This window comes from Clarias gariepinus, chromosome 16, assembly GCF_024256425.1.
Source record: "Clarias gariepinus isolate MV-2021 ecotype Netherlands chromosome 16, CGAR_prim_01v2, whole genome shotgun sequence".
Taxonomy (NCBI): Eukaryota; Metazoa; Chordata; class Actinopteri; order Siluriformes; family Clariidae; genus Clarias; species Clarias gariepinus.
In genome coordinates, this window is record NC_071115.1 from 427,501 (window position 1) to 442,614 (window position 15,114).

At 41.9% G+C, this 15,114-nt stretch overlaps 1 protein-coding gene across 1 annotated transcript; it reads left to right on the plus strand.

Annotated features, from left to right (window-relative positions):
• Nucleotides 1-3,762: 3,762 nt before the first annotated feature.
• Nucleotides 3,763-11,180, plus strand: rras (RAS related). The gene is made up of 7 exons (XM_053514918.1): nucleotides 3,763-4,089; nucleotides 4,401-4,490; nucleotides 6,787-6,874; nucleotides 7,376-7,478; nucleotides 7,664-7,772; nucleotides 8,437-8,555; nucleotides 8,655-11,180. The coding sequence occupies exons 2-7, from the start codon at nucleotides 4,407-4,409 to the stop codon at nucleotides 8,740-8,742; spliced, it is 591 nt and encodes a 196-aa protein (XP_053370893.1). The 5' UTR covers nucleotides 3,763-4,089; nucleotides 4,401-4,406; the 3' UTR covers nucleotides 8,743-11,180.
• Nucleotides 11,181-15,114: the final 3,934 nt, after the last annotated feature.

A 15,114-nucleotide genomic window follows, 5' to 3' on the forward strand; every position in this document is an offset into this window, starting at 1 on the left:
GTGTGTGTGTGTGTGTGTGTTAGGATAATGAGACAGACATTAGGGGAGAGGCGCAGGAGGATTATTTATAGGTGATTAGCGCTGAGGCTATAAAAGGTCCAGTGCGGTTAAACCCGCTTCCTCCATCGACACTGGGGTTACACGGCAGATGTTTGTGACACGGCAGATGTTTGTGACACGGCGGTCTACATTGTGTGTGTTGTGTAACAATACACACCAAAACACTTAACGCAAACTCCTCCTGAGTGCAGTGCAGTGAAGGGTGTGTGTGTGTGTGTGTGTGAGAGAGAGAGAGAGAGAGAGATTTGGGGGAGAATGAACAGGAGACACTCCCGTGCTATTTATCTAAAACAGCGGGCTGCCGCGTTGCCAGACACACAGAAACCCCTGCTTATTGACTTAGTACATGTTACTTGTTGTGCTGTGCAAAGCCTCATGGGAGTTCGCAAGCGGCGTGCACAGCCTACACACGTCCAGTGAAACATTTGTAACGTGACTCGGTGATCCACACGCCGTTAACTCCATGCAAGAAGAAAGGCTGGTAGAGGGTACTAATACCTGTGACTGGGGTGGAACCTTACCCCTCGTACCTTTAATACAGGGTGTGTGTGTTCAACCCGGACATGTGGAGATAGTGACCTTTAAACAGATACAGGAATATATTTATATATACACACTTGCAATCAGAAATATTTAACCCCTAAAGAGTTTTAAGGATTTATAAATAAAAATCTTTTCAAAGTGCAGGATTCTGCTTCGGATGGCTTCTTTCACAAAAGCTGAGAGAGGAGATTGTTTCATCACATCTGAAGGGCCTTGGATATAAGAAGATTTCCAAAAGATTTAACACCATTGGGCGCATTATACGGAAGTTATGGAACAGCTGCAAACATGCCTGGCCGTGGAAGAAAGCTCACGATTTCATAAAGGGCCCTTAGCAACTTAGTCAGGACAGCTAAGAAAAACCCTGTGTGACTGCAAGACAGCTACAGGATGACATGATGAAGGCTGGTACAAGTGCTTCAGTGGCAACCATAAGACATGCACTGAATAATCAAGGAATTCATGGCCGGACCCCAAAACGCACTCCACTCTTGACCTCCAGGAACATCAGGAGTCGACTAGAGGAATATGGAGTATTCCAGGAGGAAACTAGAATATGCTACAGAGTTCTGGGAGACAGTTCTATGGACTGATGAAACCAAACCAGGACTTTTTGGACATATGGACCAGCGGTATGTCTGGCATGCACAGAGGTGGAAAGAGTAATAAACTGTTGTACTTAAGTAAAAGTACTGTTACTTTAGTGAACTTTTACTGAAGTGCAAGGAAAGTTACCCTTATAAAAATCTACTCAAGTAAAAGTAAAAAGTGGCTCATTAAAAATTTACTCAGACTAAAAGTTACTGAGTTACTCTTTTTTTTTTAACAGCGGGGGTGGGGAGTGTGTGTGTGTGTGGGGGGGGGGGTAATGGAACACCCTTGCATAATAAATCTGTTTCCTTTGTTGTGCTTGAAATCAAAGTGGTCGCTTAAATATGACCAGGGGTTTGCTTCATAGGAATTTGTTGCCATTTCACTTTCAGCTGTGTCTGCATTACTGGCATCTGTTTTGTCCGTCTCCATCGTTCTTGTGAATTTAGCGCGTTTGTTCTCCACGCCCATCCATCAATCAATGCAGTGGTTTCCAGGGTGCAATTTTTCCCCGTTGTATTATTTTTCATTTTCATTCATTTGCTTTTTACTCAAGAATAAATATGATTTAAAATGTAGTGACGTACAATACTTTAAACAAAACATACTTAAGTAAAAGTAAAATTACAGATTTTAAAAACTATATAAAAAAGTAGAAGTACACAAAAAATATACTCAATTACAGTAATGCGAGTAAATGTCTTTCATTACTTTCCACCCCTGGGAATGCAAAAGGTCAGGCTTATGACCAGAAGAATACCGTCTCCATGGTCAAGCCTGGAGGTGGATCAATAATGATGTGGGGCTGTTTTTCTGCGGCAGGAACTGGCAATCTTGATTGTGTACCTGGAAGAAGGCAGTTGCAGCACGGAAACCATCAAACATCACTGAGTTAGAGGCTTTTGCACGTGAAGAATGGGCAAAGATTCCAATCAAGAGGTGCAAGAAGCTTGTCAGCTTTTATAACTTCTAACGCTTGTTAGAAGTTATAAAAACTAAAAGGCGCTCCACAAGGTACTTAAGCTGAGGGTTGAATAATACTGCACTCAATGCTCATGTGGTACAAGACTTACAATTTTCATTTGAACTTTAAAGCTAAGTAAACTTCTGTTGTCGAAATAACTCAAATATGTATCAATAAATATTGTTATTTCACAAGTTTTTTTTAATTAATTTTCCTTATCTTTTATCAACATCACCATATTGTCTATTGAAGTGAGGGGGTTGAATATTTCTGATTGCAATCATCACTGTTTTAGAGGAGATCTGCATGGAGGAATGGGCCAAAATACCAGCAACAGTGTGTGAAAACCTTGTGAAGACTTACAGAAAATGTTTGACCTCTGTTATTGGCAACAAAGGGTATATAACAAAGTATTGAGGTGAAAATTTGTTATTGACCAAATACTTATAAAAATATATACTATATACCTTTTTAATCTGCTTGCCCCTTACATTCCCGTTCATTACGCTCCTCCGATTCTTTTTTTTTTTTTTTTGTCCCTCGGTACCGCCTCTCAGCAATATATTGCTGGTGCAATTGCTACAGTCATGTAGAAACAGGAAGGGGCCATCCCCAAATTCTTCCCACAAAGTTGGGAGAATGACATTGTCCAAAATGCCAAAATGTCTTGGTATGCTGAAGCATTAAGAGTTCTTTTCACTGGAAGTAAGGGGCTGAGTGTGGAAGAACTTTACTGTCATGCATTGAGTCCAGACCACACCCCGATAGAGCACCTTTGGGATGAATTAGAGACTATGAGCCACGACTTCAGTCAGTCCTGACCTCAATATGTGCTTCTGAAAGAATGGTTAAAAATTCCCACAAACATACTCCTACACCTTGCGGAAAGCGTTCACAGAAGAGTTGAAGCTGGTATAGTTGCAACAGGGCGGGGCCAACATCATATTAAACCCTATGAATTACAAACTAAATATTACTTAGGTTTATATGCATGTGAAAGCAAATACTTTTCGCAATATAGTGTATATAAAACAGAATTTTTATTTGTTTGTTAGAGTGGCAGATAGTTTTTTTGCACCAGTAGTCACATGTGATGGTCAGCTCACTGGCGAATGTAAGAGTAGCCAGCGTTGTTTATGACAAAAACAGGTACATCAGGCCGAGCTCAACAATACTGAAACAATCAACTGCATAGTGTCTAGAGCCACAGCGAGAGAGTGCGACAGGCAGAAGTAAGGACTGCCGGAACATTGGAGCAGCATGAGGAGCGGCAGCGAGATGACCACATAGTCCATTCAGAGGTAACTGTAGCACACAGGCGTCAGGATGTGTGAGTACTGAAGAAAGATGATGATGATGCTGATGATGATGTACTGCATGCTTACACTTTTCTGTGTAGAAGCCTGTTCCCGCCATGCTGTTAGAAGCGAAGTGTTGACATTCCAGGAGTTTAGATGGAGGCAGATCAGACCGAACTTACCCCTACAAGTCACGTGGAACAAAAGTTTGAAAAAAGCTTTAGAACTTCCTGGACCAGGCGGACACCAGCCATAAGAGTGAAGTCAGGGGGTGAATATTTGTAATCTGGCAACCCTGAAGAGAACGAAGAACAAAGTAGCTTCTGGGCACAAAATCGAGAGAGAGAGAGAGAGAGACACTCACTCACTCCACTGGGGAGAGAAATCACCACGGGGGGAAAAATTCAGAACACATTCCTGAAATCTGCGGAAGTTTATTACTCTGTGGTTGTGTGATGGTGTGTGTGTGAGTGAGTGTGTGTGAGCCCCTCGGTGTGAAACTTCAGCGCGTTTTAAGGAAGTTAATCTGCACGAGCGCTCTCTCTCTCTCTCACACACACTTAAACTTTTCCTCTCGAGAACTTTGGCAGAAGCTAATCAGGCTAATTCACTCAGGGCGGCGGCGGAAAGAAGGTAAACCACCAACAAACACTTCTTATTTTTATTTCCCCCCTTTTATTCCATATTTTATAGACGTATTCCGCCTCAGCGTGGTCTCTTCTGTCAGAGAATCGCGTCCGCGGGAAGACTTTAAGGCGCGCTGAGGTAAAATTCAGACATGTTGAGCTCGGAATGCTAACGGCTAACCTGAGGGGATTCTGAGGAGAAATGAAGCGGCTAGTCATGAGTTAGCCTCGTGTGTTCATCCAGATCAGAGGAGTTATAGACCTTTGATTGATTTGACTCGAATGTGTTTTAATTAACTCTGTTTTTTGGTGTTTTAGACAGACATGTCGTCAGATGAGAGATTCAAGCTGGTGGTGGTGGGTGGAGGTGGTGTGGGCAAAAGCGCCCTCACTATTCAGTTCATCCAGGTAACACTCGAGGATACACACACACACACACACACTCTCACTCTCCTATCAGAGGGTCAGGGGTTCACAGTCCTGACCCTCAAGTCCACAATGGTGTGATTCTTCTACAGCATACAGATCTGTTACACAAAACCTTATGTCTAATATAACACTGTGTGTATGTGGTGTGTGTGTGTGTGTGTGTGTAAGAGTAGTTGTTCAGTGTAAAACACAGCGGGGCATGCAGTTACAGGAAAATAAGTTAACCAACACCACAGTTTCCTGGATCTGCCCGAAGCTGATTATTTTCCCATAACAGCACGTGGGATGTTTTATTCCTTTTATACTACAGCTGTTTGTCTTTAATTAATGGTGTTTACTCTTTAAATGTATTTATAAAAAACACAAATGTTTTTATCACTTTACAGTTTTCATTTATGTTGAGGATCGAGTGAGTTCTTGTTCAGTGATGTTATAGCAGTTAAACACTTGTCTCTCTTTATTCTGTCTCTTAAAGATGCAAAGAAAACACAAAGAACCGTAACCTCCTCTGTCCATTCCTAGTTATAGCTTTACATCTGATGCTGGAGACTCGTACATGCATGTTTTATGGAGACCATCATCTTTGTACTTTCAGAAAACTTCACCACATCTGTGATTTGCTTAAATATGTGTATAATCAGTTGCGTGCGCTGTGTACATCCCTGTCCCTGTGAACGTCTCGTTACTATGGAAACTAGAACACGTTACAACAAGTGTGTTAATATAATCCTGTCCTACTGATTAATCAACACCTTCTGACCAACTCTTCTGACAGAACTCATAAGCTCTATGGTGTAACCCCATGATAAGGAGAATATAATTGTCCAGTGATGCTTTCAGTAAAGATGGGCATGTCGGTGAGTCAGGTGTGTTACAGTGCACGCAGGTGTGTGTGTGTTTGTCTGTGTGTTCTAGTTCAGGAAAACATGAATGTCCAGAGATTAGTCCAGGTTTATAGATTTATTTATTAGGAATTATTAAGACTCATATCGAGATGATATTTAACCAAATCACATCGTCCAGCCCTGAACGGATCTGCACCCTTGTCGTTGAGGAACAGAGATCAGGAACCGAACTTTCAAATCATTGTGTGTATGAATTTGAAACACTGCTGTTCCCTTTAACGCGTCCTGTCCTGTGTTCATCTTAGATTGTCTTAAATTCCGGCACACGATAGCACACACGTCTGTCTGAACACAGCGGGACACGACTGTGAGTGAATGCACAGTTACAGCAAATCCGATACATTACGTTATTTTATGATATAAGTGTTCTTGCAGAACAGCAGTGGTGTGTAATGTATAACCTAAATGATAACATTAATACAGCAGTGATGTTTTTTGACGCGGTCCACTGTAACAGAAAGTCTGTATATTTCTCTCACTCTTCGTCATTATTCCGTTCTGAGTGTGTTTCAGTTTGTTCAGTTAGTTTCATGTTTATGCTGATTTAGTTCTGTTTTCTGGATTTTTTAAAAAGTACTTTCTATTAATAAATTACTTGCATAAGCGTCTAAACAAAAACATTAGTATCAGATCAGCTGCTGATATCACAGAAATGTGTATCGTGGTATAATTCATTACAATATCAGTCCCAGTGTTGTATCACCCAGTACTGCACTGCTGATTGTTTTAACACTGTTTTATTATGAATCCTAAATATTAGGGATGCACCGAAATTTCGGCCGCCGTAGAAAACGTAAGAAACGTAAGAAAGCGCCGAAAATAAAAGCCGAAATTGTCGCCACGCCTCTCCCATCCTCCCGTCTCGTTCGCGCTGTCATTACGCATCAAACACGGAGTATGTCGGCGGTTTGGAAGCACTTCAAAGTTTCAGATGAGGACAGCAAAGTTGCAATAATTTTAATTAATTTGTAGTTTTTTTAATACAAACAAAAAGAAAATATTTTAAACATGTTTTTTAATGAAGACATTTTCGGTTTCGGTATCGGTTTTCGGCCAAGTGCATCCAAAAATTTCGGTTTCGTTTTCGGCCCAGAATTTTCATTTCGGTGCATCCCTACTAAATATCACTGAACAATATTTCTAACATTATTATACACACTGTGGACACGCTCTCAAGTCTGACTCTGTGTGTTGTGTTTTATTTTATCATGTGAGTGATGAGTGTGTGATCGTTGAGAATGTTCTGGAAGGTGTGTGTTGTTGAGCATGTCCTCTCATGCCTAAGCCCTGCAGCCCTGTTGGTGTGAGAGATACGACATACTGGTAGCAGTAACGTTTGCCTTTCCTCCTCCTCCTCCTCCTCCTCACAGTCGTACTTCGTGTCTGATTACGACCCGACCATCGAGGACTCGTACACCAAAATCTGCAACGTGGATGGGAAGGAGACCCGGTTAGACAGTACGTTGTCTGTGTGTGTGTGTGTGTGTGTGTGTAAAAACCTTAAAGTTGATTTAACTTGTTTTAATAATGAACTTTTTTTTTGGCACACACAGTGTTTCTGACGATATTAACACCTTAACACTTGTAGAATGCCTGGAATGTTTCTTATTTTGCTTTCAAAGACAATTCAGCGGCTTTAATGCTGTTAAGCCAGTGTAATCTCAGAAACCCATACACTAAGCTAAGTGTGTAATTAGTTTAACGATGGGTGTCTTTTTAATGTTAAATCATATTCTAGTAATTATTCACTTATTATCCAATTATCTACTTTGTTCAAGTAAATAAATTTGTAAGGATATAAAAGAAGAATCTGTGTGTCTGTGTGAGATAAAACAGGTTTACTTGTTTTAGCTTTCCTGTAGAGTTTAGTGCCACTGATTGCTAATGATATTTGTGATGCCATGTTTTAAGTGTGTGTGTGTGTGTGTGTGTGTGTGTGTGTGTGTGTGTGTTTGTTAGTTCTGGACACGGCAGGTCAAGAAGAGTTTGGGGCGATGAGAGAGCAGTACATGCGATCAGGAGAAGGCTTCCTACTGGTGTTTGCTCTGAATGACATTGGAAGGTAGGGGTGTGTGTGTGTTTATTTCTCAAAGTAAACATGTCGTATGTCAGTAGCGGCGCTGTGGGTCAGTGAGTTCGGGGCTTTGGTGTTATGTAAGGCCCTCTCTGTGGTCTCAGTGCTGCAGTGTGGGAAACGCTTCCTCCCCTGTGCCGCAGCTCTGATCTGTTCCCATCGCTCCCTCACAGCTACAACGAAATCCAGAAGTTTCACACTCAGATTCTGCGGGTAAAAGATCGAGATGATTTCCCCATGGTCCTCGTGGGCAACAAGTCTGACCTGGAGCATCATAGAGCGGTAAGAAGTGTATCATACCAGTGATAAACACGAACACAACACTGTGTTCAATAAACATAGATGATGCAGTAGGCCAGATAAACACAACACTTCCAAGCCTCTGATTGCCCCCCCCCGATTATTTATAAACTTTTAGCAGTTTCACATGGTTTACATTGTGTTATGAAATTCTAACAGCACCATCTGCAGTATTGGTGTAATGGAATACTGTTGCTTGTCTTGTGGATGGGGTTATCGATCAGGGTCATTAATGTTTCAGTCTATGATAGAGTCCTGATACTCAGATTCTCTTATAAATATTGGGCCACGCCCATTGCACCAGTATCGGGTCAAGTCTGATGCTGAAACCAGATTTCTGTCCCTCAGCTTCTCACCTTGTATCCAATTCCTCTTCAGCTCATAAAGTTGGACGTATTCCCTGTACAACTAGTTCAAGTTCAAGTAGGCTTTGTCATTACAACCATATACAGTTAGTACACAGTGAAACGAAACAACGTTCCTCCAGGACCAAGGTGCTACATGAAACATAAATTTACAACATAAATATAGATAAATATAGATAGTTGTTTATCGTAGTATGAACACTTGCAGTAGAGGCCCTGCCCACCGGAGAGTGCTGTACGTGTTGGTGTGAGTGCAGAGTAATGCTGTGTGGTGTTTGTAGGTGTCAAGAGAGGAGGCCATGTCTTTTGCCAAAGAGAACCGGATCCACTATATGGAGTCATCAGCGAAGAACCGCTACAATGTGGACGAGGCTTTTCTGGAGGTGGTGCGAGCAATAAGGTACAGGGGTACATAGAGGAGTGTTGACTAGCTGTGCCAACACTAATGTAGGATAAGGGAATGGAATTTATTCTCTCTCTCTCTTTCTCTCTCATTTAGAAAGTTCCAGGAGACGGAGAGTCCTCCTCAGCTCCCCAATCACCCTGGGAAGCACAAGGGCGGCGGGTGTCCCTGCACCATCCTCTGATCACCCTCACACACTGTCAACACGGAGCCTGAACCCCCCTCCCCAATGTCTGGTGCCTTGTGTACGTGTGTCTGTGTGCGCGCATCTGCTTATCGTCAGTGAGGAGTGTGTGATGGAGCAAAGGTGTTTAAATATGTTTATTTTTTCCTTGCTGCACTTTTTTTACATTAAGTACATTTAAAAGTATATCTTATTGATTTTATGTTTATAGGAGTGTGTGTACAGCAGTGTAGCGAGCAGCATCAGACACAGCTGTACATATGTAGTGTGTGAATATTAAAGACGCACACACACAGTGTCTGATTGAGCTGCTAGAGCTGTTATTATTATTATTCGCTATAAATAACATCAGAAGGGAAAACTGTAGTGATTCTCACTCTGCAGTCCCGTGTGTGTGTGTGTGTGTGTGTGTGTGTGTGTGTGTGTGTGTGTGTGTGTGTGTGCGTGCACGCACGCACGTGTGCGCACACTGAAAAGAGCAGGAATCCTCTTTACTCCAGATTCACTGGGAAGAGAAATGTAAAAGCAGCTGTTGAGCTCAGTGAAGGTTGAAGCGGATCGAGCTGTGAACCTGGAACCTGCAGCCGCTCCACACGAGTCGTGTCGGGGTTCAGATCAGACAGACGAGAGAGAAAATCTTCCCAAATCTCTTCTTATGGACTTTTCTCTTTAATCTGTGACTTTGACATGCTGCAGTGATTCAGTAAAACGCTGCTCTGCTTCCTTTACACATTCCTGAGGGGTGTGTGGAGTTCGGACGCCATCACACACACACACACACACACACACACACACACACAGCCCTTGGAACAAGTGGTTTTTCTCTTATTCCATCTCTGAAAGAAGCAACCTGACATCTTTTTTATTTTTTTACATCTTTTGACCTAAATCAGTGTTTTATTTTAAATGCCTGTGTACTGTCGGAGCTCAGAAGCTGCACGTAGACGTCTGTTCCCCCTGAGTTTGGTTTTCTGTTTTTTTTTTCCTTCACTGTAGGGTCGAGAGCCACCCCTCCAAAGTGACAGAGTAGAGAGGGGTCAGAGTGAAGCACGCTGTAGTTTCCCTTTAATCAGTAAAACTCTTTTCACTGTGAGGAGATTGTCTTCTTGCTTTTTAGACACCTTCAGCTCCCTCACCAAGACAATCAGTGTGTACCGCACTAAACCTGAGGCTGGAGTCTTCCTTGTTGGCTGCTTCAACCTTTTTAGCGCCAGTTCTGGGATGAAGTGAACTTGTAGAAGTGCCAGCTGATTTATCAAGATGTTTGTTTTGAATGATTTCTCAAACCAATCCTCAACGGTGTGCAGTCTGGTGTTTGTTCAGTTCTCATCTGCTCTATAAGAACACCGTGTCCAAGTGGGTTCATCTCATCCTGATTTACAACATCCCTAGAGAGGCATCAGGACAGGCGTGTCGGTGTGTCTGTTGAGTACGTACCCAGTACAGAGAGTGGGCTCACTTTTATCACCTGATCGGGGAATGGATCCCACCTCACGACATGCCAATCAAACACCTGATTAGTGTGTGGTGTTTAGAAAGGTCTGGGCAGGCCACACCCCCTCGTCACCTGCAAGTGTAAATGTAAGGTGATGAACCTGACGCTGGCCCCTCCCCAGTGCGTTAATTAGGAGCATACGAGTGTTAATGCAGACGTGAGCGCAGGAGTGTGTTGAGTGAGTGTTTAAAATAAGGGTTTAAAACAGTGCTGATGAGAAAGACCTGCAGTGTTTCCTCCAGTGACTCAGTCTGAGCCTGCAGTGATTTAAACTCCTCGCACACACACTATCGTGTTGTCTTTAACATGCCTGATGATTTAATACAGAATGAAAGGTGGGGATGAGACGAAGTGTTTGAGCAGATGCTTCAGTGACAGCTTTTGATTTTAATACATTAACCAAAGAACACGCTGTTAAACCTGTGAGCGTTTGCACACCTTTGGTTAAGTAAGAGTAGTTTGACACTAAACCATTTTTTTTTCTTTTTTTGGTGTGTGATTTTGTACTGTAACGCAGAGTGTATGTTTGTGTGTGTGAAAGAGAGAAAGAGATGGTACTCCATTAATGAATCTGCAGAAGCCTTTACTGTTTTTCATGTGCCTTGTTTTTTTTATTTTTTAAAGAAACTGCTGCCTCCTGCTGCACCGCTCTTTTTCCAGCAGAGGGCGCTGTACACACACTTCCCAGCACAGACACGCCTTCATGTTTAGATTAGACTCATCAAGCATCAGATTCAGTCTGAAACTCGTGTGTGTGTGTGTGTGTGTGTGTGTGTGAGAGAGAGAGTTAAATGGGAAATGATATTAATGTTCCATACAGCACAGGATCCATCAGTACAATCATTTTAAATCAAACTTTGCATCACATTTTATTTTATATTGAAATTGATTTTAAAAACTTCTTTTTGTACACAATTAAAGTAGTATTTACGTTATAATGCTGTGATTTCTGTCTTGTTTGTGCAGCATCTGTAAAAAAAAAAAAAAAAAACACTGAGTGAAGACAGATACATACAGACTGTTTTATAAAGAGTGACTGAATCTCCTGGTTTAAAGTCTTTAATAGAATGTTACACTCGCGCCACAGCTCTATACAATAAAACAATTACATTTAACTCAGACATCACATTCAGCAAATACTTTATTTTATGCGTCATCAGTTCATTGCTAGTGTTTGACTCATCCTGTACTAGCATTATCCACAGCCAGTAAGAGTGTATGTGCTCCGCCCTCTGTGGGTGTGGCCTGTTCTACAGTCACAACTCATTAGCTCTAATCATGCCTTCTGTATTTGTGTTTTTTCCAAGTTATCACAACCGAGTAAAACATTTGTACATTTTGCACAGCAGTAGATGAGGGCGAGCGGTCGATGTGCGTACGATGTATTTTTCAGGTTTGAGATTCCCAGAGCTGAGTGCACTTCCAGAATAGAGTGAGAGAATGCAGGGATGAAGAGATCCTTCATCTTTTTTGCAGCTATACTTTTATTACTGTAACTTTTTTAACTAGTTCTGTTAGATCTGGAGCTTAACTGCGCTCAACACTGTGTCTTAGGTTTAGGTCTCGCCTTCCAGCTCTACGATTGGTCTGTGAGGATGTAACTGATCATAATGTAGCGGGTGAGGTTCATCATACAGAATCTATTAATGTTGGGAGAAGCTTGGTGCTGCGGTGCCTTAAAAAACGTACATGCTTTTTATGCGATAAACCCAAATGCTCAGCTGATCCTTCGACTTCATGCACTATGACTTTATCGCTAATAATCAGCATCTGATAGAAGTGCTTCAACATGTGGTTACTCTTGACTTCCTGTTCCAGGAGGAAGTACATCAACTCACAGAGTCAAATCACAGATCTCAGTGTGTATCTTTAACAGATAATAAATCTGCATGTGGTTTGTGTTTAAAGAAATAACTTTAGTAATTTTATAGACCTTTAATCTCTTTCACCACATATCAGTGTTAAATCGTATTAAACCTATTGAAGTTGTAACAACATGCTTCACCTCCGACTGTAGATTAGATAAAGAATGTATCAGACAGGGAAGCTGATCAAATGCGCAGTGGTTTGATGAAATAAAATCAAGGCTATGGTTAAACAGAAGAACCGCAAAGCAGAACAGATGTACTGTATATTTCGAAAGAAATCAATCAAATAAAAGAAACATGGTACAGTGTGCTCTTCTACGATAATTCACATTAATTTGTTAATTAAGAAGAAACGAAAAAGCAGCAGTCCTGTAAAAGACAAGTCCCTCTAACAGGATCCAGAGCGGAGGCTCTCACTGCACTGACCAATAAACCCTGCGCGCCTTCGCTCTCATCTCAGACTAATTTCCTATTGAGCAGCAAACAGTCGCTCTCAACCAATAAGAGCAGAGCAGTATGAAAAGTGACCAATCAGGAAGGCAACATGGAACTGAGGCTCACTTTAGCCTAGTGACAGAGAGAGGGAGGGTATGTGCAGCATGGAGCTTCGTCCTGCTTTCAATGGACTGGTAACATGCACGCACACGCGCGCATCAGTTTTTCGGGTAAATGCAGCACAAAAATTAAATTGATTTTTTTCTAAATCCAGATGGTAAAATGAGAATTGAAAAGAACATTCCTTCGTACATCTGTAAAAAAAAAAAAATTATATATATTCAATTAAAGTTTATTTGTATAGCGCATTTAACCCTTGTCATTGTCACAAAGCAGCTTTACACAATCAAAAGAAATTATAGAAGAAACCTTGAGAGGAACCAGACTCAACAAGGAACCCATCCTCATCTGGGTGATAACGGATAGCAGGGATTGATCTGCACTCATCCTGTGTTAGGAGGCTGGAAGTATAGTATAACAGGATATGTGGAGAAGTTCATATGGAGTCCAGTCTGTTATTGGAGGCTCAGGTAGACTGTAGGAAACTCCAGTCCTAAACTATCGAGCAACTGAAGTCACAATTCCTCAAAGAACAGCTGTGTGCATCTGCTGAGGACAGGATCGTGTTCATGATAAAGTGGAACCGTCCCCAGTCACCACACACATTCCAGGCAGACCACACGGGGCGTCCATGTGACGAGATCTCCAACTAGACGCGGGACACCAGGGCGAGTCAGACAGGTCCGGAAAAAAGAGGGGGTCTGGATCACTGGTAGCTCAGGAGAGACATTACTAATGAGAGAGAGAGAGACAGTGGGAGAGAGAAAACAGAAGAGGAGAAATAACAGTTAGGCTGGGTCACAGTTAGATATTATATAATGTGAATGTATATTTGGTGTAAAGGGCAGGACTAACTATGGACTAACTATGACATCATAAATAAAAGGTAGGAGCCAGAAGGACATGAGGGCTCACTGAGATGTAAAGCGACCAATCACCTCACCGTCAGCAAACCTGAGTGATCAATGAGAGTGAGGAAGACAGCATCTAAACATACCAGTTCACCATAATACTCTACGTCCATGAGTCCCCCAGATCTGCTCCTTTACCTAAGGCTAATCTATTTATAAAAATGCTTGGTTAAATAAATAGGTTTTTAGCCTGGACTTAAACACTGAGACTGTGTCTGAGTCCTGAACACTATTTGGAAGACTATTCCATAATTTTGGGGCTTTGTAAGAAAAAGCTCTGCCCCCAGCTGTAGTTTTAATAATACGCGGTACTGACAAGCAGCCTGCATCCTTTTATCGAAGTAGGCGTGGCAGATCGTAAGACACTAGCAGTTCACTCAGATACTGCGGCGCGAGACCATTTAATGCTTTATATGTAAAAAAGTAGTATTTTAAAATTAATGTGGAATTTCACAGGGAGCCAATGGAGTGAAGATAAGATAGGGGTGATGTGCTCATATCTTCTGGTTCGAGTGAGGACTCTCGCTGCTGCATTCTGGACTAGCTGAAGCTTATTTATGCATCTAGCTGAACAACCAGACAGTAAGGCATTACAATAGTCCAACCTAGAGGTGATAAAAGCATGAACTAGTTTTTCTGCATCGTTTAATGAAAATATATTCCTTATCTTTGCAATATTTCTAAGAATAATATATATTTAATATTATGGAGGTTTCATGGCTAAACTTGACCAGCCTGGTGGCCAATCTTCACTGACTCACATTCCACTAGTAAGAGGAGAGTGTGAAGGTTTAATTAGCAGAGTAATAGCACAGTTTTACTTAAAATATTGTAATGCACACTACCTTATGCGTGACACATCAGAGTTCAAAAGAGAATAAATTGTTGGTGCGCATCTCGCTAGCACATCTGTGACCAAGATAGCAAGTCTTTGTGATGTATCAAGAGCCACGGTATCCAGGGTAACGTCAGCATGCCACCAAGAAGGACGAGCCATCCAACAGGAGTAACTGTGGACGCAGGAGAAAGCTGTCCAAAAGGGATGTCCGGGTGCTAAACCAGATTGCAATAAAAAAAACACAAAAACCACAGCTGCCCAACTCACTGCAGAATTAAATGTGCACCTCAACTCTCCTGTTTCCCCCAAAACCGTTGGTCTGGAGCTCCACAGGGTCAATGCACATGGCCGGGCTGCTATAGCCAAACCTTGGTCACTCGGGCCAATGACAAATGTCAGTTTCAATGGTGCCAGCAGCGAAAGTCTTGGGCTGTGCTGTTAGAGGGACATAATCAACAGTGAGGTGCTGTAATGAAACAGAGTAACTGATTTCTCCTCTCACAGTTAAATTTAACTTGCCGTTCTGCCTGACGTTAAAGCAGCGATAAACACTCTCGTAATTCTCTCTTAAAGTTATTAAATCACAGTTCGTCATGTTCCTGAGGAACTGCAGAGGAGTGTGAACTGTGTTACACTGTAGCACTGACACTGGAGACTCCTTCCACTAATGATACACACACACTTCTCTCCACATCAGTGTTCTAT